Source organism: Hevea brasiliensis, chromosome 8 (assembly GCF_030052815.1).
Source record: "Hevea brasiliensis isolate MT/VB/25A 57/8 chromosome 8, ASM3005281v1, whole genome shotgun sequence".
NCBI classification, from domain to species: domain Eukaryota; kingdom Viridiplantae; phylum Streptophyta; class Magnoliopsida; order Malpighiales; family Euphorbiaceae; genus Hevea; species Hevea brasiliensis.
Window position 1 is genome coordinate 23,278,573 of NC_079500.1, and position 25,858 is coordinate 23,304,430.

General features: G+C 31.2%; 3 protein-coding genes across 6 annotated transcripts; 1 reads left to right on the top strand and 2 right to left on the bottom strand.

Annotated features, from left to right (window-relative positions):
• Positions 1 to 3,857: 3,857 nt before the first annotated feature.
• On the bottom strand, positions 3,858 to 11,481 carry LOC110649295 (uncharacterized). 4 transcript variants are annotated; one of them, XM_058151484.1, is made up of 10 exons: positions 11,207 to 11,480; positions 10,440 to 10,507; positions 9,654 to 9,679; positions 7,947 to 8,037; positions 7,140 to 7,235; positions 6,276 to 6,344; positions 6,012 to 6,070; positions 5,800 to 5,922; positions 4,324 to 4,395; positions 3,858 to 4,235 (listed from the first exon to the last, which is right to left on the bottom strand). In XM_058151484.1, the coding sequence occupies exons 1-10, from the start codon at positions 11,294 to 11,296 to the stop codon at positions 4,171 to 4,173; spliced, it is 759 nt and encodes a 252-aa protein (XP_058007467.1). In that variant the 5' UTR covers positions 11,297 to 11,480; the 3' UTR covers positions 3,858 to 4,170. The 4 variants fall into 4 exon arrangements, with proteins under 4 accessions (XP_058007467.1, XP_058007468.1, XP_058007470.1 ...); XM_058151485.1 differs by having other exon boundaries at positions 4,111 to 4,235; positions 5,800 to 5,889; positions 11,207 to 11,481; XM_058151487.1 differs by lacking the exon at positions 4,324 to 4,395 and having other exon boundaries at positions 4,117 to 4,235; positions 5,800 to 5,889; positions 11,207 to 11,481.
• Positions 11,482 to 17,796: 6,315 nt separating this feature from the next.
• Positions 17,797 to 22,137, top strand: LOC110649296 (reticulon-like protein B11). The gene is made up of 6 exons (XM_021803814.2): positions 17,797 to 17,974; positions 18,146 to 18,326; positions 18,523 to 18,664; positions 19,198 to 19,267; positions 19,360 to 19,529; positions 21,838 to 22,137. The coding sequence occupies exons 1-5, from the start codon at positions 17,914 to 17,916 to the stop codon at positions 19,527 to 19,529; spliced, it is 624 nt and encodes a 207-aa protein (XP_021659506.2). The 5' UTR covers positions 17,797 to 17,913; the 3' UTR covers positions 21,838 to 22,137.
• A 2,437-nt stretch (positions 22,138 to 24,574) lies between these two features.
• LOC110649297 (50S ribosomal protein L10, chloroplastic) lies at positions 24,575 to 25,511 on the bottom strand. The gene has a single exon (XM_021803816.2). The coding sequence runs from the start codon at positions 25,477 to 25,479 to the stop codon at positions 24,796 to 24,798; it is 684 nt and encodes a 227-aa protein (XP_021659508.2). The 5' UTR covers positions 25,480 to 25,511; the 3' UTR covers positions 24,575 to 24,795.
• Between the last annotated feature and the right edge of the window lie 347 nt (positions 25,512 to 25,858).

The window sequence follows — 25,858 nt, forward strand, 5'->3', positions numbered from 1 at the left end:
ACATATTAATAGCTCGCTCTGGTTAAATAATTATTGATTTATTTCATTTATTCTTTTATTATGTAATTTAAAATTATAATTTACATGATTTTTTTATTTTCTAATTTTATCTATTTAATATTCATAATCATCATTTTCTTTTTGATTAAACAATAAGTTCAAAAATAAATGAAACAAAAATATAAAAATTAATTAATAAATTTTTTAAAATAATATATAAATCGTTTATTTTATTAAAATATAAAAATTAAATAAAAATTGTCTTATTATTTAATTTTAAAAATAAAGAGAAGCTAAAGAGCAATAATTGGTTTGTATTTCATTATGAAAATTTGGCTATATATATATAGGAGTATGAGATATAATTGAAGCCAAATTGAAGACGTAAGAGCCAAGATTAGGCATCCAAAGCATCCCGTTTGTCGGTCACTGTCAATGCCAATTTCAAATTTTAAGGTCACCTAACCTTTGTTCCTCTCATAATGATTTTTGTATCCTATCTTTTTCTTTCTTATCTTAGATAGAAAGTAAATTAAAAAAAAAAAAAAAAGAGAATTCCACAAAATTCCAATAAAATTGTTCAAAATGTAAGATTTTAAAGTGAGATTTTGTAAAACTATACTTCTAAAATTTTTTATTTTAAAAATAATCTTCAATTCTATGAATTTTATGAACATATCATATAAATGATATTATATAGATTCATCAAATTAAACTTTTATAAAAATTATGAATTTTATATTTTATTAAATTTGAAAAATTCCATGACTTTAAATAGACTCAATTTAATGGTCTGAAATGGTAAATGTTTTAAGATTTAAAAACCTTAACGGTAGATTAACAAAATTTTCTCTTTAAAACTTTTAAATATCTTTAAAAAATTTTATTTTATCTCAAATATTAAAAAATTATAAAAATTTGAAAATCATGAAAAATTTTACTTTCAATAACTTTATTCTACCTCTCCTAAATAGAGTGTCCTGTTTAAGACTAGAAGATTAGGTACTTGACCAACAAAACAAATTATTAATTTAATAGCTCCATGGAAATAATTAATTTGCAATTTTATTTATGTTGAAAAACTATAATAATTAATTAATTAGTTAGTAATAAGCACATTTTATTTGGTGGCAAATTTATGTTGAAATATCATTATAATTGTTTTGTAATAATAATAATAATCTAAATTTTAGAAATTTATTTTTAACTCTTTTAGAGGAAAAAAACAAAAGTATTCCCAATTAAGATAAAATAAAATAAGTTCTTGGTGCTAATCTGAGCTTCATAAAATTTGGGTTTTAAAAACTTTTTATTATTCTTCTTCTTTCCTACTTTTATTATTATTTTCTTTAAAGAGAAAGTCATAAGTTGAGGACAAGTCTTTCTGATGGTTGCCTCTCTTGAGATTCAACTCTTTCTGCTCCTTTTTTTTCTTTTACGATAAATTATAATTAAGTTTATTATGTATACAAAAAAAAAACTAATGAGTAAGTTTCTGATTTATTTTTAAATAATGATTTAGTATTTAAATACAAATTTTATTAATAAATTAGTTTCTGCTATTAATTATTTTTCAATTTAAAATAATTTAATCTTTAAAATTTTATTTATTAATTAAATATACTATATATAAATTTTATATTTAAGTAATTATTTTTTATATTTTAATAATTATATATTTAAAAAATATTAAATAGATAATAATAAGCATTTTCCAATAATTAATCAATTTATTAAAATGTAATTTTTGAGAATATTTGTAAATTATAAATAAATTATAACTTCAAATAATATATGTATGATGATGTATTGTCTAAATAAATTGTTTTGGACTATATAAAAATAAATTTTCTATATAATTTTTATGAAAATAATATTAAAAAATGTATAATTATTTATTTATTTATTTATTAAAGTATTATTATAAGTAAAAAAATTTATAAAGTTATAGGCTATAATATATAAAATTTAAGAATTTAGTAGAACATATTACTTGTTATGAATTATTTTTTACTATTTTATATTTAAATGATTTTTAAATATAAAAATATTTAACATTTTATATAATATATAATTATTTAAATATAAAATAAATGGTTGCTTGTGTATAAAATTTATATGTATGTATTATTTTGTTAATAATATAAAAATTTAGAGACTAAATTATTTTAAATTAAAAGGTAATTAAAGATTAATTATTAGATAGTAGAGACTAATTTATTAACAAAATTTAAATTTAGAAACTAAATCATTACTAAAAATAAACTAGGGATTGATTTATAAATTTTATAATGCCTAAATTTTTATTTTTAATACATTAAGATATTTTTTATATTCATCTTACGATGAATAAATTTTAGGATGCCTTAAAAGATTTAATTATATGAGCATGCCCAAGACTTTTGGCCTTTCTACACTAATGAAAACTCTCCAAAATCCAGAAAGATGGACAAAGTCTCCATGGCATGTTGAAATAATTTTTTTAATTAATTCCTTGAAATTTAAATTTGAGAACTCACTAGAACTAATTGCTGTCATGTTGAAATATTAATATAAGATAGTGAATCTCTTCAACAACCACAAAGTTTCAATTGAATATATTGGTATTACATTTATCTTTCAAAATCAATCTCTTCAAGAACCACAAATTTGTCCTCTCCCCATCTTTCAAATGTTGCGTGTTCCAATGAGAGGCCCTTCCCACCAACTCATGAAATTGTTGCACCATCAATTACATGTGGAGCACAAATGATAAAATCCCATTAGTTATCTCTTTTCTTTTTGTGAACGAAATGACTTTATGAGCTATATCTATAAGACTACTATTCAAGATATTGTAAGAAATTTCTATTATTAATTTGTTAAGTGTCACTTCCATTGTTGTTCATTTAGCACGGAGGTTGGAAAGCTACTTTTGAGTATTTTAGATGTTAAAAATCAATTTCAAATCATTATTTAGCTATTTAAATATTTATGTTAAATATTAAAATTGTTTTTAAAATTATAAAATCATAAATTAATATATTATCTTGGAAACAATGACATCTGACTAAAATGATTTTTTTTTCCCCGAAATCAAACAATGGTATTTTTCTCGTATGGATAAGGAGATGTTAATGTACAAGATTCCCTTGAAAGTATGCCTCTATGAGACTCTTTTATTTTTACTTATTGCTTTTTCAATTGCATAGTACATGAAGTGCTTTAGTCCCTAACTATTTTATTCTCTTTCGCTTGGAATTCCTTTCAGAGAAGAATAGCAAATTTGGGCGAAAGCCGGCTATCATGAAAGTCGTCGATTGCGGAAATAAAATAATTAGATCATGCTGACGACCACAATGACCTAAAATTATGCTTGTAGCTTAGGGATTTTTTCAAAAAGTTTAACTAGCATTATATTTGCTCTTTCCTCACATTGGGCTTTATCTAAATCAAAATAGCTGCTTTTTTTAAAAAAAATTTAAAATAAAATAAAATTCATTAGTGAAATTTGAAAAATAATTCCAGTACTACTGAGCTGAAAGTTATTAATGAAATAGTCTTTCATGGTCTTCTTACCATCTTATTGTTTCCCACTTTGCCACACTACTGTATCCCATAATTTTATTTTTCAGTGGCCTCTGTTGCTTGCACAGAATGGAAGCTCCTGCTCTCCTGTTATCAAGTTAGATATTTCATTTAATCCATTCTTTAGTTTTTTCTCCCACCCAACTCTAAAACTGCTGTTCCTTAAGAATTCTTACCCTCTCACTCATTAACAATGTCGCATGTAGTGATGTGTTCCTTGCCTATCTAGCATCTACAATGAAGCATCCAATACAAAGTAATGCATAAGAGAAGATTTTACATCGTAAGCATAGGCGCAAACACTCGACATTCAGAATTTCCATGTTCAAAATGGACTATGACATTCAATTTTCCAGATAGAAATGCAAGTACAGAATTAACTGGTTACATATCCACTTGATCAATGTCCACTATCCAAAAAACGCTTCTACCCTACTTTAGTAGGTTCTGATTTCCACTTGCAAGGGAATAGGACTAAATGGGGACTCTTCATTTTGCAACCGACCGGACCCTGCCGTTACTTTTAAAAGTATGAAAGAATTATGCCTCAGGACTATCCCCCACCTCATTATATGTGCTATCCCAAGTGTTAGCTTAGTATGCTCACAGCCTTTGACTAAAGTACACATTCATAAAATATCTTGAAGGATTGAAGCCACTTAAGATCACTGCAAAAAGTTAAAAGAAATATAACTTCAGCAACACTAGGACCTAAAGAAAAGGCCAAATTAGAAATTGTTTTCATTCAACACTTACAAATGGGAGAAAGAACAATGACAATGCCAATTGGATAGAGGAAAAAAGTTGTCCTCTCCAAAAAGGGTAGCACTGCAGTATAAGACATGCCATCAGTAAATTAACAAATAAAGGAGACGAAGAGGCTGTATTTTTACAAAGAAAATAATTTGACCATCCCCCTTGAGTTTGGAACTATGCCCAAGTAAAACTTTATCAAACATGTTTACTAATGACACTTTCAACAGTAGTTCTCTTTCCAAGGGGGGAAAAAGTAAACCTCACTGCAACGAGAGGAGGAAAAAAACATTTTTCAATCTACTCAAAAAAAAAAAAAAAAACTGAACTGTTGATCAAATTTATGTATATAGTCCAGTTACTTGCAAAGCAAAGCTTAGCACAATAACACAAAAATACAGGGAATGTAAAGCGTTAAAAAAGCAAATGGCCATGAATAACAAACATTTCATGATTTCCTTCTGTCAATCCTGGTACATGTTCACTTCTAAAACCTTCACCAAATCTCCAAGACAGTATGCAGCCTTATATCTTTTGAGAAAATAGTATCAGTCACACATAGGTTTTCCACCTACATGAGGCTTGACCATTTGTCAACATAATTCAACCCACACTTTGACAGGAAACATGCATAGCGTTTAACCCAAACCAGAAAAAGGAGGGCCGGTCATGGCCAACCCAGTTCAGCTGGCCAGTCCAGCCTATGTTTGAAACAATTAGATTAGATGGAGAAAGACATGCACATTGTTGCTTTGCAATTTATCACTAAATATTTCACATTAGGAATCTCCTCTAAGGATCCTAGTGGATAAAACAATTCAGGATAACAAACAACAAATAAAATACAAAACCTTAAAAGGAAGCACCTATAACATTAAATTTTTGGGATAATTACATTAACTTCTGGACTCATTACAAGTTGAAACTCATACTCATAAGTCATAATGTAATATCAACCCTAATCTTTAATTTGGATTCAACATTATTCATCACCTCCTCGCTTTTTTTGAAATTTCTTTCAGTACATATTTTTGTGGACAAAATTGGTTTAGTGCAATCAATTTTGATGTAAGACGTGATTTATACAAAATAACTGAGTATTATGTGAGAGGGAAAAAAATAGATATAGGATTGAATCTTTTTTTTTTTCTTGTAATTAACATATAAGTTATAGCTATTTATAAAAGTTGAACTTCAAAACTTTTTTCACTTGATAAGAAATTTCTTTTCACCCCCTTCCATAATTTTATGGAGAAATGAATAATATTTGCGAATAGAAGATTAAATGGAGCCAAGGGCTACAGTTGTAATAGTTTATAAAATTCAAGGTTGATATTGTAATGTTTCAAAGAATGTAGGGTTCAATTTGTAATGATCTTTAAACTTTACAGCGTTAAATAATGTTATCCTTAAGTAATTTTACCATCCCGCCATTATGGTGAAGACAATTCTTGTCTACAGAAATAAAAATCAGCTTACCATCATAACCTAAAAAGTTGAGATAATGATAGTAGGAGGCCGCCACCATGAAAAGCATATTTGACAGCAATGTAGGTATCAAACCATGGGCTACCAAAAGAGGAGATAGAAAATAATGTATAACTGTAAAAAACCGAGACACAATTAACATTATGGTAGGAGAAAATAAAGTTGATAAATAAGAGCCAACACATGTATGAATTAGCAATTACCGTAAAGCATAACAAACAATGGGAAGAAAGAATTGCAGTGCACATCAAATGCATAAAGCCTTCAACAAAAGAAGAGGAAAACATAAAATAGAAGTCAGCAATCTGCAGTAAATAATAAAACATTCAAGATAAAAAAAAAAATCAAATGCAGAAAATATACATGAAATATAGATATAAAAGAATCTATGATAACGCATAAATAAGACTATCTATGCACACAGTTACTGAAAATATATTTCAAAGAAGGTGGGAATCTAGACTTGCCATTCAACCCGTTGCTCAACCACATGACTATTTGGAGCCTCCTCTCTAAGGTATGCATTAGTTAGGAACCTGTATGGAATCAAATAAAAAAAAAAATTGTATCACAATCATGCCAATCTGATAAAACATACAATGTCCATGCTCTAACCAAAAGAGAGAGGAATTCAAGCAGTGAAAATTTTAACTTCAAACGATGATAATAATAATAATAATAATAATAATAATAATAATAATAATAATAATAATAATCTACACTTAAATTCTATGTTTAGCACTGAAATTCCACACAAAAAAAAGCCACGCCCCCCAAGGCAACTAATGCAATATCCAGATGGAGAAACAACATTTTGGAGAAGTGAAGCCATAATAAGCAACAAATTTAGAAATTAGAAATTATGAACTTATATATTAAGAAGGAAATTTCAATTATTTAACCAAACTGAACCAGTTAATGAAACCTGCAAGAGAAACAATTTCTTTGACAAGTGTAGTACCACAATTTAGCCATTGATTTTTCATTAAAGTTTCAATTTCTTCATCCTTGTTTAAGATTTCACTTTTGACCTCATAGTTTGCACTTGTCAAAAGAGATTTCAATTTCAAGCTCATTGTTTAATTTTACATTTGTAAATGCCAACCCTCAATCTGTGCATTCAATTACAGAAGTTTAATGGATGTTAATTAATAACCTGCCCAAAGCACTTGACATTGACAGTGAGGCTGAAGGTGCCAAAATTTTAAAAAGCAGGATAAGTTCTATTTATTAAAAGTGCAGAATCTATAAACAGCACACATTGCATTAAGATGGCCATAATCCACTATCTGACCATCAAATTATTATTATGAGCAGGAGGTAGCTCTTACCAACAGCATGTAGCCAAAACAACTCCACTAACTAAAAAATGGAAAATCAACACAGAGATAACTACAAAAACAGCATGTGCAGCACTGTGGTCATACCTGAAACAAAAAGAAGAAAGCAAAAAAAGATTTAATCTGTAGGAATACTTAAGCTCATGGACTAAGACAATAGAAAGGAGAAAAAAAAATGAAAAGAAAAGAAAAAAAGAAGAACAAGAAGAAGAAGAAGAACAATCAAACAGTGAAACAGAACATAGAGAATCCCATAAAAAATACTTTAGCCCATGCCAACGTCGCACTACTTAATTAGGAAGTTACACATGAGAAAATGAAGCATTGCCTCAGCCATGCAATGCTAGACTCACTGGCTGCACTCCCAAAGCTGTCAACAAAGGTTTCAAATCTTCAATTTGAATCCACCAATTACCAGCAACTGGTAAGAAGACAAGGGATCTGCATCCACGGGTTTACTCAAATAACAAAGCAAATTCCAAGAGGATGCTCTGTGGGAAGGTTCCCCATCATCATAATAAATAAATATAAGTAAATAAGGAGCACCATTGCTCAACTTGAAGGAAGCTAGATGTCCAAACTCCAAAGTGTAGCATTGGGTAGTCATGCATGTACATTTTAACAATTGCAAGTTCAACATTGAATATAACCCCAAGAAAAGAGTTCCTGAAAGGATTTCTCATGGAACAGGAGACAACTTGAAGCATTACTTATTGATTACCAGCATCACAATAACAGTCAGTACAACTATCTAAGTAGCAAAAGCAACCACAGGCAGGAAGTATACAAGGAACTTACGCAGCACAATAAGCCAAAGTGGAAATTGCCAAAAGTAGACTGCAGATTACAACAAAAGCTGGGTCATCGCGTGCCCATTGATTCTTAGTTTCTGACACCAGATAAAGAAAGACAACATTTCAAATTTCATCCTACCTTACAGCAAAGTTGCCCGATCTCAAACTCAAATAAGAGAACAGACAACCAGGAAAAACCACAAATAAAAACCCAGTCAACAACAGCATAAACTCACAAGGTAAAAGAATGTTATCATCTTCAATATTTATTTATCATATAAGCAATTCCTCTGGCATTGACACAGACAAATTTATATTTCAGATGAGACTTAAAATCAGGAAACTTTTAGATATCTTGTTAATTCTTTTCTTAAATATTTTAAAAAAGATAAAAGAGAAAAGGCTAATGTAACTTGTAATCTGAAAACCCACGCTACCTCAGTACAGGAAAAGTTAAAACTCAACAATTCATCATTATTTTGGAAAACCACATATGGTTTAGAAAAAAATAAATTGAGGAATGGTTACTTTTATTGATCTTACTTTGCCTCATGATACATGCCATCTTATCAGGGAAAAGATAAATAGAAATAGTGCTACGAAGTAACTGAAAATATCACACTACTGACAACTAATCTTCTTTTCCAACAACTATTATTTCAAGACCTATAAAAGTGGCCTCTTTATTTTAATTTTTTACTTCTCTGGAACCATTGTTTGTAACTATAATTTTTTTTTTAAAATAAAATAAAAACTACAAATCATATCATCAGAGGGAATACACCAATTAAGATCCCAACAGATGAAAAGCTATCATCCTAGTAGAGGTAGATTCATTCCACTTATGTTCCTTCTAACAATTCCCTTAGATTCATAAAAGTTTTCCGTATAGTTCAACAATATAAATGAATTTCCATTTTTTTCAGCTGAACTATATATTTTCATTAATGATCTTATTTGGACTAACTATATTCTGGACTAATTGACATAAAAGATAACACTTGAAGAATATTCTTCACAAGTACTACATTCAAGAATGACAAAGTTAAGGTCTCTTGTACAACTGTTAAACTAGCAATTCAGATTGTTGATCCTCAAAAGAAGAGAAGGGTCTAATTACAAGACAGAAGAATAAAGGATATCAACAATAAGAGATTTCATTGGAAAAATCTGATGCTGCATGCTAGTGAAGCATGCCATCATGACAAAGCAAATTATATCAAAAATTTCTAGAAACACCACATCAAAATGAAACATATAATATATGCTTGAGGCAAAAACAATCCAATTCTGCACAACAGATGAACGCTACATTTGTTGCAACAACTAAATTGTGTGTATATATCGAGGAAAAACCTTTATATATATGCAACAGTTTACAAGATTAAAATAAAAATCAATGGCTAAACTATTTGGTGATGCTGCATCTGAAAGCTCCTTGGAAAAGAAGAAAAAATAAATAAATAAAAAGCGGGAAAAGAAGTCACTGTCCTCTCCAACACAATGGCAACACTCAACAGTATACTCTTATGATCAGTAATGTAAGAACTGAATTATGACTGTAAAGCCTTCCAAAAGACTATTAAGTTTTTCTTAAAAAATAATATCTAAACAATAATATAATTTACTGCAATAAAAAGTTCTCATTGAGATCCAACATATAAATTTGAACTTTAAAAGGAAAGGCTCATCAGTAAGGTAATGGACTTACGTTTATGATACTTAGTGTGCTGATAGCTGCATCCATCAGATGGTCCCACATGCAAAATGCCAAGTTAATTAGAAAATTCACAACTAATTAACCACTAGAATGCTCATGCACAAAAAACTGCTAATCGACTTTAAAAAATGAAATTCCCCCCTACTCCACACGAGACAGACAAATTAAACTACCAACCTAGAAACAAACATCACACTACTTTTTATTCACTCTCTTAAACAGAAACAGGTTCAGACTTGACCAGGGGCCTTGTGTCACATGACGATGTTTACCTAATCTCACTGAGGCTTTCGAGCAATTTTGTGATGCTAGGAATGCATAGTCATAGTAAAGGGGTGCCAACTTATTGAATGCAGTTTAGGGTAGAATCTGAATTTGAAATCTCACATGTCAAAAAAGAAAAATACACAATGGCACACAAAATTTCAAGATGCAAATAACAATAAATTATTGACCTTAAAAAATAACCTTTTTTTGCAGAAAATTCAGAATAAAAGGTAAATTATCTCAAGGAAAAAAAAAACTTTTTTGATTCCAATTGTACTGGTAATTAAATGTAATAAGTAAAGAAAGAGCAACTGAATGCTAACAAGGAAAACACAGGTAGCAATGTAGCATCTCTTAATTGTTCTTTCTCCTGCAAGGTTTGTTTCTAAATACACAAACAAATAGGAAAATAATTGAAAGTTATTGAAAAAAAAAGGTAAAAAAATATAATGCTATGCAACAATGGCCATGGAAGAAATCAACAATGATAGAAAGGGGGAGGAAACTTACACGACTTTTGGTGAGGTGCAAAGATGAAGCATTTGCCAGAAAGTATATTCAATATCCATTTGTTGCCACTACAATGAACAATCACATTCAAAGAATTGCCCAATTAAGATAATGTGAATGCAACTCTAATAAGCTGTTTGGAACAAATGAATTCCATGAAAATTTATTGGAATTCATTGGCAAGTCTACATTTGACTTATTTGGAACCAAAATTCTATTTGCAAATCTATTTTTTTCAAAAAAAAAATGTTTACACTTAATTTTCATATGAATTATAAACTACATATACATGCTATATAAATTAAACTCTATGTGTTACTATGTTGAATGACAAACATGAATATGAAATTCATTTGTAAAAGAATTCTAAAAGAAATTTATTTGCAAATGGAATGAATTATATATTCATTTGTTTCCAAACAGTACTACACATCATTTGATCAGAAAATGCTGCTGCTTATAGGCTCATAAAAGAGTAAAAAGAGGGGAAAAAACTCATCAACATTGATTCATTGCATATACATAAGCATATTGATCAACATTGGTTACAGATTGCAATAGACCTTAACGAAATCTTATTCGCCCTAATCAAAGCACATGTACAGTTAGTAACTTCCACGGTTTGATAATTTAACATTAAAGAGGCGAAATTCAACATTTACGATCCATAACAGAGAAAATATCTCGAATAATGATAAAGATTGGATCCAATTGAAATCAGAAACTAAATTAGAATGAAAATCAGATCTTGAGAGAGAGACAGAAACCTTGACAATTCGCCGGAGGTACTGAGGGAGCATGGAGTTAGGTCGAGAAGCGGAGGACGATGAACGGACTTTCGACGAGGTTGGCAACATCTCCCCTTCTTTTCTTTGCTATACTGCTTTCTTCTTCTACTTGGATTTCAAGGAAGGCAGGGAGATGATCAATCGGAGATCTGTGGAGAAAGCTTTCGTTTCACTTGAGATTGGGAAAAGGATATGTGCAACGACGATGACTTGTTCTCTCACTTCCCCGACTCCAGAAATGGCTTAATCCCTTCTCTCATTCCGGACATATATTGGGCTTACCTTTGGGCCGAGTTTTCACTGCGAACTGGACACTTTGGAAATGGCTTAATGCTTAATTTCACTTAGGATGTTCAATTTAATTTAATTTCAATTATTTATTTAAATTAGCTTAAAATTTTTAATTTAAACTCAACTTAATCTAAAAATTAAAAAAAAAATTAAGCTTCTTAATTTTTGAAATAAATAAAAAAATATGAAATTTAACAAAAAAAATTAAGAAATTGAACTTATTAATTTTTAATAAAATTAAGAAATTAAACTTATTAATTTTTAATCTAATAAAAAATAAAAAATTTAGCCTAGAAATTTTAATTTTTAAGTTAAATTGATTTTAATTTGAAATTTCTGAAATAATTTGAATCAAAAAGTTAAAAATAAACTAAATTAAATATCTTATTAATAAATAAGTGAAATTAAACATTTAACTGTCTGATAATTAGGCTAATGTAAAAAAGAAAAAGGGCTAAATAAAACATTCCAATAAATTGAAACTTTTACATTAATTTGGCAAAAAGTTAAAATTGGCTAAATTAAACAAGGTGAAATTAAACATTTAGCCTTTTAGAAATTGAGCTTGTGTAAAAAGAAAAAGTGTAGATTATAACTAAGTAAAAAGTGTAGATTATAACTAAGTTCTTGAGATATAGCAAACTCTATACATTAGTTCTTGGTTTGTTTTTTAATAATTATTTAGTCCTTAAATTCAAATTCAATCCATAGTCAGCCTTTGTCGTTAACTACTTTTCAATATAAAATAATTTAGTCCATAAAATTTTATTTTATTAATTAAATGGTCTATATATCTAAATTTTATATTTTTCACGAATATACCCAATGTCCCGCTGCAATATGATGAGAGGCTATTTCTCCTGGAAAAAATTTTAAAAACTAAATATTTTCAAATTAAAAAGTAGTTAATAGTCAATTGAGATGGTAAAGATTAATTTATTAATATAATTCAAATTTGAAAACTAAATTATTATTCTAAAATAAATTAAGAACTGACTTATTAATTTTGCTATACTTTGGAAACTTAATTATAATTTACCCATAAAATAATTAAATTGAAAAATTCTTTGCTGCTAGGTATTTTAAAATTGTTTTCAAATAAACTTCCCTTTGCATTAATAAATGTAATTTTTTTAGTTTAATTAATTTTGATTGAAATCCAAATTTGTGACTTTATAGTTTGCATGGTCTAAAACTCATTGATATAAGGTTATGTTTGGTATAATGTAATGTAATACAATATAATTAATTATGTAATACAATTAAAATTGTAATGTAATGTAATTGTCATTATATTTTTTCAATTTGTTATAAAATAAAATATAAGTAATATAATGTAATAATAGTTTTTATTTTAATATTTAATTTATTTATAATATTAATAATAAGAGGTAATAGTTGCAGTGATTAGTAGTCGAGTGGTAGTGATGACTCAGTGATGATGGTGGTGGTGACAACGATAGTTAGATGGTGGTGGCAAGATAACTTAGTGATAATGGTAGTGCCCAGGTGGTGGTGGAGGTGATAATAGCTAAGTGTTGATAAAGGAGGTCAAGTGATCGATGACGATAGTGATGGTGATAACAGGATGGCGGTGATGGTGATGATAGAATAGGAGTAGTGGTGATAGTAGCAGTTGTGACTGACTAGTGGTGGTGGTGGTGGTGGTGATAGTATTAATAATAAATAAAAAAAATCAAAACAATTTCATTTTTGTATGTAATCACTATTACGTTACTTTAAGTATAATTAATTATATGACATAATCATTATTTCATTATGTCAAATTTTTTATGTTACCAAACATGCATTCACATGTAACGTCCCAAACCAAGGGCCGTTACCACCGCTAGGAATCGAGTCAGCTTAAAGTTGCCGAAACCTGTAGCAAGCCTAAAACCTGTAAAACTTATAAACATTCTTATATCTCAGCATTTAAACATACTCCAAACCATTACACTTTAGTATTTTCATACATACATAAATATTTTTTACATAAAAATGATTTATTATTATTGATAGTGGAAAATGACATGTCCTTGGATGTAGCCTTATTTTGAGAAGGTGAACTACGTAAATATTAGTGTTTTGTATGCTTGCTTTATTTTTTTGTAGTTTACACGCTTCCGCTGTGCATAACATTGTAGTTAAAGATTACATAATTAAGAAACATCTAAAAAGTATATTATATGATATAATATATTTAATCCTAAATTATATATGTATTTTCTATTTAAAGATTATATAATTTTAAAATAGCTAAGAGATACTCCCTCTGTCCATAAATAGTAGCCACATTTAGAGTTTTCACGATAATTAAGAAAATGATTGGATAATCTCATTTTCATAAAAAAAATACTAGTAATTTACTTAATTACCCTTTTCTTGAAAATCTGAAGAAACAAATATTAACGTGACAAACAGTTGATTTAATTAAGAAGAATGCGATAATATTAATTCTAAAAAATTGTGCAAATATCTATTGTATTTTATAGAGATAAATGCTAAAATTGAAAAAAAAATAGTTAATTCTCCTTGGTCTTCTAAATGTGACAGATAATTTTGAACAAAATAAAAATCTAAATATGACTATTATTTATGAATAGAGAGAGTATATTATATAATATATTGTGTATTAATAATTAATTTTAAAATTTAAATGCTAATTCAAATATGATTTTTTATAAAAATAATTACTTTAAATTATTTTAAGAATCAAAATTAAAACTGCATACTCTATGTAACACCCTTAATTTTTAAATTTATTAATTAATGGGTAAATATTAGTATTTTATTTTATTAAAAATTTTGGGATATTACTTGAAATTTTTCGAATTTTAGAAATCGGGTTTGATTTTTTAAAATCGATAAACTTTGTTAATTTTTACGAATTAATTTAAAGAGTACGTGGTAAAACTAAAAATATATTTAGACTCTACAAATTTTTCTGATTTTTCTAAAATTTTTTCTGAATTTTTGGGCCTCGTTTTTTGGTCTCAGGACAGAGTAAAAATTCAATTTTGGGTATCTTGAATCGAACTGGTGGAATCAAACCGGATCGGGTCGAATCTATCGAATCGGACAGGCCCTCTTCCTTTTCTTTTCTCTTCTTCCTCGTGCCCGATGTTCCATCTTCTCTCTCCATTTTCTCTCTCCTCTCTCCTCCCCTTGCCGGCCCACTACTGGCTAGCCCTTCCCCAGTCACCGACTCCCCGCTTGGACGCCTCCCCACCGCCGGCTGATGCTCCAGGCCCCCGGAAAACCACGCCAAAAACTCTCCAGTGCGCGCGCGACGCTTCGGTTTCCTGGGCCTATTCCGGCCGATCCGGCCACTGATTGTATCGGGTCTTATCCCAAAATCCATCTACACTTCCAGAGCTTTCCATTGACACCAAGAACACAAAAATCTATCAAGCAATTTATCCAATTTGTCCGGGAAATTTTAGCTCATTTCAACTTTTGGGCTAGATTTCTCCCAAACAGTGAATCCCATGATAAATCTGAGAGCACTAGAGTGCTCCCATCAGTGAGAGCTTCGAGGCAATACTCATTTCAAATTTTTCTGACACTATTTTTCGGTGGGTCCCATGGAACTTCGCAGTGTTTTTCTAGACATTATATGAGCTTAATAAATTTCGTAATAATTATGTACTAACCCCCCGTATTGTGGGCTTTGCGTAGGTACGTTTGTTTCACGAAAATTTCATAGTTACTCGGGTCTGCAATTTCAGGCAGGGTAGGTAGGCTACTGGGAAAGCTTCAGAATTGGGTAGAGGTTATAGGCTACCCCACCATTTTCAGACGTCCCGAATGCGTCTCAAGGGTTGAAATTGGCATGGGTAAACCCGAAACCTCATTTTTCTTAATTATATAGTGCCTGATTTCGATTAAAAATCTATAAAATAGTCGTGGTAGGTTAGAAAAGTATAATTCTTGTTGCATTAGCTTAATAATATTGCTAGAAACCGCGGGGCAAAGTTTTAAAAATTTTAGAGATCATTCGGGTAATTTTTACAAAAGGGTTATTTATAGGGACTAAATAATAATTTTTCAAATTATGGTTTTGACTGTTTGGATGGGCCTAGGAGGGGCCATGTGATCTGATTGAGTTGTGATTGTGTGACTTGTGAATATAGAAGTGTATTTTGAACTCTTTTACAGGTTGGCTAGGTCCTAGATACAGGGGAGACTCTGCTAAGACTCTGCTAGATTTTTGGCACGACTTAGGATGTCTTTGATTCTTTTTAAGCTTGTATTGAATCAATTATATTAAATAATTATAATGAAATTATCAAGTGAGCTAGGACAGTCTTCCTCCTCCGCCGAGCCGCTACAGTGACATCGGTTCACGTCTGTGAGTAAAATATTGATTTTAATTATAATTTCAATAGTATTATATATTCAGGCATGCCATGTATCACTTATAAATATATATCTATGTAGTTAAATATTAGGCACGTTTTATATTGCATTCTTAATTGATGAAGTGTCATGGATGTTGTTTTATGGTAATTTAGAACTGTGTGCGTGTGTTGGCGTGCGTGTGGTGTGTGGTATTGGATATGGACAGGACGGGTAGACGTGGCTGAAGCTTGACTCGCTGGAACTTGATCCTTTTATGGATAAGTCGGGGTAGAGACGGCACGAGATGATCTCGCTAGCCCCTGCCTTTGGTTTATTAAGCGAAAGTCCGGCTTGAGATGTACTCGCTGGCAGAGGTTGGATTAAGAGAGCTGTGTAGGAGATCGACTCTTATATGTGTACTGTTTGCATATTATATAGGTGCATGAGTGCTTCAAATTACCTTTTTGCTGTTATGATGTGATTTGTATGAAAATTATAATGGTGTTGCATTCCATTCTTTAGGATGCATTAGCTTTAGATAGCTATAGAAATTGTAGTTAAAATCAGTATTTTATTCTCTGAGTCAAACGCTCATTCCTGTTCACCTTATTTTTTTAGGATACATGAGATTTCTTGTTGAGTTCTAACTTGCCTCTCTCCCTCGCAGGTCATCTATTAATGTCTGTGATGTTTTGTATAATTTTACTAACTTCTAGAATTTCGCATGTGTTATAAATACTTTATTTGAATTGGGTCTGTAATATAATGTGTTGTTGGATCTGTAAAATTATTAGATGCATGTATAATTAGATTGAATGAGGGAGCTGAGCTCCCATTTGATTTTATGACATTATGAGTATGTGAAGGGTGAGCTGAGCTCCCCAAATTATTATATATTATGCTTACAGGTCGGACAAGTCAAAAACTCCCGTCTATGTTATGGCCGGACTCTATCCGGTTGTTTTCTTGAAATTAGGCTTAATATGGGCTTTAGAATTAGGTTAACGAATAGTTAGGATTACTACAGGCCTTGGGGGCTTTAGGCTGACCCAGGTCCTAGTGCCGGTCCGGCTCATAGGTTGGATCGTGACACTCTAAATGAAAGAGACTCTCATAATGGTGATGAAGGTCTCTTCTGAAATTATCAATGCAACCTTTCACCCAAGCTTATTTTCTGCCAGGCATGTCCAACTCTAATTATGAAGCATATTTTTTCACCCCTTCTTGTGAAGTCAAGAGCATTTGTTATTTGTATGCAAATATCTTTTGTAGAAGAGTTGTAGCTTTCACTTTCTATCATTAGTCAAGGAATCCAATAAGCTACTAATTTTTAAGTTAATGTCAAATAGTTAAATTCAACCTAATGGGGTAGTAGATGGTGGTTGATCTGCACATCCCAATGTGCTTGATCTCTCACCTAATGTACTTTTTAATGAAAAAAACTAAAGCATTGTTCTGCATATGGATGAGGAGTTGGATGCAAACTATAGATGTAAGTGACTCACACATATATCAATTTCTAAATTGACTTGATTATGGTTAAGATTAAAAAGTAAGTTATTCAAAATTTTCTAAACTCCCATTAAATTAGGTAATTAAGATTGAAATCAATGCAAAAGTTTAAACTCATACGAAAAGTAGTCTAATAATCTTTAGATTAAATATTTATATTTAAATTAATGTATTCATTATATATACTTTAATTAATTTTATATAAATTTTGATATAAATATTTAATTTAATAATTATTAAATATATTTTTATATGAAATCTAACTTATATTAATAAAAAAATTAAAATCCAAATTTTTTTAATAAAATAAATTTATTTTTTTAAAATGAAGATCGAATGTTCTTTGGGCTAATTCCAAGACAGCCCAGCCCAATGCAAAAACAAGCTCACCTGAGTCTATACGTTATGAACCATCTCTTTGAAATATCAGTTTTCTCTGCTTCTTTGTCAGTACCGTTTTGTATTCCCATCTCCCTCTCTGTACTCCTACTCTCTCTCTCTGCAATCTTTTGTATTTATAAACCCTAAATTCGATCTTCATGGGAGAATCCATTCCTCCTCGTCGCATATCCGTTCATCAAGCTCTTGGTGGCGGTGCAGGTTTCCTCTCGCTGTTTCAATAACATAATTGTTATTCGATATAAATGGAAACCCATATCCTAGAATCATGGGCTTGTTTGTGATTTTGATTTCAGATGGATCTGATCTTTTAGAAGATGATGTTTTGGTCTATTTTCTTCTAATTTTATGAATTTTTATTTGTTGGAATAGCGGCTGATGTGCTGTTATGGAAGAAATGGTGTGGGAGTGTTACGATTCTATTGACAGCGACTACCATGTGGATGCTGTTTGAGCGAGCCGGTTATAATATCTTGTCATTTGTAGCCAATGTGTTGTTCCTTCTTGTTGCCATTCTATTCTTCTGGGCCAAATCTGCTTCCCTTCTCAACAGGTTCTCTTTCATGACCCTTTTGCATCTCTTGAGTGTTTTTTAATTTGAATTTTTTGCCATTATCAATTCTACTTGAATAATAAAGCAAGGCAGCCATGGACAAGATATGGGTCATTTTTTTAAGGGGAAAATGATATATCTTTCTTCTCTAGCTTTCATTTTCTAAATTGTTAAAATGATTAGTTCTGTGCTTTAGGCCTCTGCCTCCCCTGCCTGACCTGGAAATTTCTGAGGAGACTATTGTCAAGGCTGCTGATGTGCTTCAATTGTATGCCAATCATGCACTGTCAATTGCACGTGAGATTGCAATTGGCAGAAATTTGAAAATGTTCCTTCAGGTTAGGAGATATAGCCCTTAAATCGAACTTTTGTGCAAAATTTTGAATTGTTTGTTTGTTTTTTTTTTGTTTTTTGTTTTTTTTTATGGGTTCATTACAAAATATTTCCTCATCTTTGCCTTAAAATACACTTTGATTGTTGCTGTTTCAAAATTAGCAATTTTAATCTATATACTACCATTTGTGAAAATCACAATATTTGGAGGGACTAATGTGTTCTACAATATAGTAATTTAGAGATTATAGTCCTATTAAAATTTGAAACTTTACTTCAGATACTAAAGAGTAATCTAATCTAAAAATGTTATGGACTTGAATGTAGTGAATTTTATAATTTTATAATCATGGACTAAAAAGTTGAATTATTAAGCGTCTTAATTGATTAAAATTGCTAATTTTCAAACAGTATTATAGTAAGGACCAAAGTGTATATTATAGAAAACCTCAAGAGTCTTTTGTAATTAATCCTATTTTTATTGATTTAAGCTGCTTTTTTTTTTCATGCATTATTTACGTGCAATGTGATTCTTTAGGTCGCTTTTGGTTTGTGGGTAGCATCCTATATTGGTAGTCTCTGCAATTTTCTCACTTTTGTCTATATTGGTAAGCTTTTTGCTGTCTATTGTTTCTCTTAATGGGCATATGATTAAGGGGCATGCTAAATAATAATTCCTTTATGTATGTTCATTCTGCAGGGGTTCTCCTTAGCCTTTCAGTTCCTGTACTTTATGACAAATACCAGCACCGCATTGATGAAAAGTTGTCTGTAACACACAGAATCATTCAAACACAGTATAGGAAAATCGATGAAAGCCTCCTGAAGAAGATTCCACTGCCATCAAGCAAGGAAAAGAAGATTCAGTAGGTAAGTCTCTGCTTCCACCAGCCACCCACAACCAACATACATCAATACTTTATCAATCTTGCACTTATGGGATCTCTTCTAGAATTATCAATGCTAGAATTACTAGAATCCAAATTTCATACCAAGGCATTGGGCTAAAGAAAATGATATAGGAAGACATAATTGTCAAACTCCATATTTGAGACAGAAGAGAATGTTAATGAAAATCTCCATTTGAGTGAGGTTAGACAATATTCTACATTTCTTAGAGTTCAGTTAGGAAAAATAAGGAAAAGAAAAAGGAAATATGTGAGGTAAAGGGAAATAAAATAGAGAACAAGAGTAGATAGAGAATGGATGGGAATAGTGGACCGAGAGAGAGTGGAGAGTTGGAAAAAAAGGAAAAGCAAGAAACAGGAACCTTTTTGGAATGTGTGGATGGACATCAAGAGAGAGGGGATTGGCTAGAGGGCGCCATGGAAGGCCTTTTGGAGCCTTGCCTTCTTCTTTTCTTATGTTCTTTTCTTTTTCTATTTTGCGGAAACTCTCTTTCTCTCGATCTCTCTCTCTTTGTTGCTTTCAATTTTGATTGGGGTGTATTACAATATACCATAATCTAATAATCACCTTATATCAACAGCCTATTGTGAATAATATCAAGTATATAGAAAAGATAAAGGGAAAGTATTAAAATGTATCAAGTGGTGGTTTGGGCCATTTTCAAGTATATTCATGTTGTTTGGGTTTGGCAAACCAATACCATATGTTTAAATCTGTTAACAAAGAAGGTCCCAACACTTTAACGCAATTAATGGTTGCTCACATGGTTATTGACGTGGCAGGCGTAAAAATAATGCCACGTCAACAGCTATTAATAGTATTAGAATGTTTGGACCTTCTCCGTTAACGAACTTAATCACAGGGTACTAGTTTGTCAAACCCAAACCACATGACCTTATTTAAAAATGGCCTGAACCTTATGATAATTTTTTGCACTTTACCCAAAGACAAATGGTGACTGTCAAAATGTAACAGAGGTGTGCTTAGCTGTGCCTTGTGACTGGAAAAAGTTGTGTGCCTAGGCAATGAATGCACCTCAGTTAGGTTGCCCATTGGTGGCACAGTGCTACACTTGATGCTTGTTGAGCCTCTCCTTGAGCAACTATGAGAAAATGAATGCATCTGCTGATAATTTGCAATTTGCAAAGTGCTGCTAAACTCTAATAAAAATTCCTTATAACTTCTCTAAAGTTTTTTGGTTTTTGGTGTGTTGAATACACTATGTTAGCTGTAGTGATAGCGAGTCTATAACCTACTAGGCACTAGGCATTATATCATTCCACTTCCAAACTGTGTCCACAGATTTTCAATCAAGGAACTGTGGTAGTTTCTATTTGGTTTAGTTTTTGATGCTGCACTTGTGAACCTTCTGCACCATTGGTTGCACCTCATCGTCGTCATCAAAAGAATATCATGCCCTGCCGATTGGCTTTACATGTTGCACTCTACCTCTGCAAGTTTCTGTTTTTTTACATACACATCAATATTTGATGACTATCATGAATATTTTTCATGGAAAAATTAGTCCATTATTAACATATTGGTGAATTTGATCATGTATAATATACCAAACACTAATCACATTTATTAATTCATCAATGGGCATGCTTCATTATGTTATTCTGCCTAAGACAGCCTGCTGGGCAATTAGTCCATCAATAAGGAGCCTTCATGAAATTTAAATTTGCTAATGACAAGGTTTTTTAGCACATATCTCTGATGAATATTCTAAAGACGTTAGGTCAGTATAAATCTTACATTTAGGGAAAATTATGACACCTGATCAGGTATTTTATCAAACATTTACAAATTTATTTAATCCATCGATACTTTCTTTTAAAGGTCCTTAGCATGTATAGGTTTTGCTATTTAGATGCACTTGTTTTTTATATTTTGTGTTGCATGGTATTCCTCTTTTGATTTGTGATTTATGTAATCCATTTCTCTTTTATAAGCACTTAGACTTGGTACATTGGTTAATGTATTTTGTAGCTAGTTTCATGCAATGATAACTTGAATTGTTGGTTTTAATTTTTATATATATCCATTACCTATGGTCTTCTGCATAAACACTTAAGATAGATGTGATCCTTGCATGGGTAACTATCTTTTCTTCTTTTTTTTAAAGAAAATATCTAGTGGTTTTAGTTACATATATTCTCTCAGCTTTTTGCTGCCTATTTTTATTTTTATTTTACTTCTATTATTATCATCACAAATGTGGATATTTTGGGAGTAACTCAGGCATTTAATATCCATTTTGATACAGGGTTCCAAGTAGCTCAGCAAAGTGTGACTAGGGGTGTGCAGATTGGTTGTCAACATAGGATGTCGATCCGTTTCTGTTTTATTCAGATTCACATTAGTATCAGATGTCAGTCAGAGTAATATTTGGGTGCAGGAACTGACCTAACTAGCTACTAGAAGTGGGAGAATATTCAATTTTCATTGTTTTTTCTGGGTTGGTTTTGTTGTGATTAGTCTTCTGTCAAGGAGTATTTTTGTTCCCTTGTAGCCAAAAGACTGTCGAAGAAAATATGATATTGGTGCCTCAAGTTCCTGTTGCTTACTGCCTGCTGTAAAAAACAAACGCAAATGCCACAAAATTCTTTGCCCACAAGCTGATTTTTTACCAAATGATTCGGTGTTGGGCATATTTCCTGTTTCAATTCAATAAAGCATAAACACTTTCCTCGGGAGAAATAAAAGGGCAACAAAGCAATGAAGAATCAGAGACAACAATTTGTTGCTAGTTAATAGTTACTATCTACTAGCTGCCAGCTAGGAAAGAGGCCAACACCCCTTAACCAATTGGAACCAATGTAGCGGATAACCGTCACCGGTTCTCTCACCATTCGTAACACAAAGCTTCTTCTGATCCACAGATAATATATGACGGTATAATCCAAGACCACTATAATCTAATGTTAACCAAGACTTTCATCTCCTTGGATTATGTTAGGACCTAATTTCATTCATGAAACTACCACTTCTCAGCAGAACTAAGTTCAATCTACATTATCACTTCAATAATATACTTCTCGGAGGTTACATTGGCAGTCAAACCATATATTAAAATGTCTACTTACAGGCAGCTCTCTATGTTTAGATTAAAGAAATAATTAAAAAAAAAGGAGGGGAAAAAAAAAGCACAATTGCCTTCACATATGTTACTCCATCAAGAACACCCTCAGCAGTCAGCACTTGGAATAAATCACAGTAGCATATGCTTTTGCAACCCCAGGAAAAAAGAAAAAAGTGATTTTGCAAACAACCAAAAGTAGGATAAAGGACTGTATTTTGAAGTTAAATCACATTTGTTTTAGCATATATACCTTGCAGATACTAGAATATGTTTGGATAAACAGAGATAAAATGAAGCAGGCCATAGGCAAGCACAGGACACATGATGCATTCCATGATGGAAATCTAAGGGTGTGTTAGTTACTAGAAGCCCAACAGAAACACGAAATGGTTTTGGGGAAGGATCTCCAAGTAAAGGATAGCTATCAGTAAACCATGTAGAACATTTCATGAAACTCACATAACAAATTAAAAAAAAAAAAATACTGTGAACAAGTTTATTTCCCTATAAAGGAAGCAAAACCAAATTCATATCTATAAAGATCATCATTGATCAGAGCTTTACCTGTACCTTCTAAAGAACTCAATTCAATTGTCAAAATATATGAAAGAATCATATGATTCCAATTTAGTAGCGGCCATTGATCACGATGGCAATCCAAAGGAAACTCAAATTTTCAGCATAAAGAGTCAAGAGTCAAGAGAATTAAATTTCAGTAATTATAGTTTCATTAGCAGTAGCACCCAACGTATTTCCTGTGAGTTTAACTGCTGAAGGCTTGAAGCAAAGAGAAAGTTTTAGAGGAGTTGCCATGTAGGTAGAGGAATTGCATGATATTTTCCCACTTGGACCAATTAAGAACTATTATAACTGTTTTCCTATAAATTTATACACTTTTTTAAGGGGAAAAAATGATTAACATCTACATTCTTTAAGTTCAATATGATACTGTTTCCATCCTTTCTAGATTTTTACATACCTACACGCCATGTGTTAGGGAAAAAAGGACCTATGCTTCAATCAGCTAATAGATTATCAAACCAAAAAAAAATTATAATTCATGCAAGTTAGATTGAAGTAAAATTAGTTAATAGATTCCGTATCTCTGTTTCATTAATATACTTTAATAAGATAACTAGTTCATGAAAAGCAAAGCAATAAAACAGATAGTTGAGTACATGAAAAATATGCTTCAATTGGCTAATAGATCAAACAAAAAAAAATTATAATTCATGCAAGTTAGATTGAAGTAAAATTAGTTAATAGATTCCGTATCTCTGTTTCATTAATATACTTTAATAAGATAACTAGTTCATGAAAAGCAAAGCAATAAAACAGACAGTTGAGTGCATGAAAAATAGGGGCAACTATGTTGTCTCATCATTAGGACATTGAATCAGTGTTATCTCTAAGAAGATCCCAAAGCTATTTAAGCCGCTGAACATTTCATATACAAGTTTGCTGCATGCAAGAAAAAAATTGTTACCTTATCCAATATCCATTAACATGGTTCTTTTTTTTTTTTTTTTTTTTTGAGGGTCAGGGCTGTAAATGATTGATATAATATATGCAATAATCAGTAACCAAAATTTCCAATCATGATAGAATAAACTCATAATAGACCCAACCACTTATGAAACTCCACTTCTAGACAATAATATATCTCCTGACTACAAAAACAAGTTTTAGTTCATTTATTAGAAGCCAAAAACCTAGATAGCTTAAAACTCACTATCAACAAACTTGCAATGACAATTCAGATCAAAATTTAACAGTGCCAATTTGACAATGTAGCAAATTTCTTAAACTTCCTTCAAATTGAAATCAAACAACCAACCCAAACTTTAGTTTAGACATTCCATACTAGACAAGAGGTTTCAAAATCATACTTACAATAAAACCTCTCAAGCTCAACATCATCTATTCAAAGAACCAAGTTATTCAAACTGCAGAAACCATAAGGAATAACTTACATTGGAATTCAAGATCACTATCTGGATCAGAATTTTACAAAATTCTACAGCAAGCATTGCATTTTTTTTTAAAAATCCAATGACTCCCATGAAACAGATAACCATTAATTCTGTTACAACAATTCGGAAACCACAAAATTGGGTTTTGAAAAGAATACACTTACATCCACTATTGTCCACCACTCTCATCCTCCAGCTTCTTCACATAAGCCTTGAGCACCATAATCACATCCCTGGCCGGCGCCTGTAAGGTACTCACCAACCCAATTGCAGGGCTCTGCAAGGCACCCAAAATTTTAGCATATAGCTCTGCTCTGGATGGCATTGTCTCCAGCTGCTTAAAATCTCCTGGCCCATAAAACTTCCCCTCAAAAACCGCCCCAGTAAAGTCATTGTTCTCCAACTTCTTCTCCTTCTGGAAATTCCTATACGGCTTAATAGCCTCAGGTATCTCCTCACTATGCACAAAAAGCCAAGCATTCATACCCTTCATACAGGGCTTCAAGGCCTCCCATTGGGTACCCTCTATGGCCTTGTATACCAAAGTGTTCTTTGCTACGAGAAGTTTGGAGGATTCAGGCAATGATCTCCTCAATTCTTGGAATTGATTAACGGTAAAGCCTGTATATTTTATGGCTGCCATCAGGTGACAGTTCTCCAGCTGTGTTTTGACAGTTTCTACAGTTTCTTCCTTCTTGGTGCGAGAAATGGCGGATTTGATGGAGATGGGTCTGCGAGAATTGGATTTGTAGAATGGTTTAGAAAGAGAAAATGGGTTTGCGGGGCCAAAATTGATTAGGGTTTGGGAAGGTGAAGGCTTGGAGGAAGGGAAAGAGAGTAGTGTGGTCTCCATGGTACTGGGGGGAGATAAGAGAAATCCTGGGGCTTTGGGGGCTTATCTTATCATTGTTGCTGGTGTTGAGCATGGCTACTTTCTAGTTACTATTGCAAGGCTGTGTTTGCAATTACAAAAAAAAAAAAATATATATATATATATATATATGATTAATTTGTATTTTAATTAAATTTTATGTTTGGAAAGCTTTTAATTATTTAATTTTTCTTAAAATTGAAAAATAAATTTCTCTATTTCTATAAAAAGATGAAATGGAAAAGAGAATTTTTATTTTAATTATTTTAAATAATAAAAGTAAGTTTTATTATTTTAAATAAGTTTTATTATTTTAAATTTATCTTTAAACATATAAATTACATTAAAATAATTTAAATTA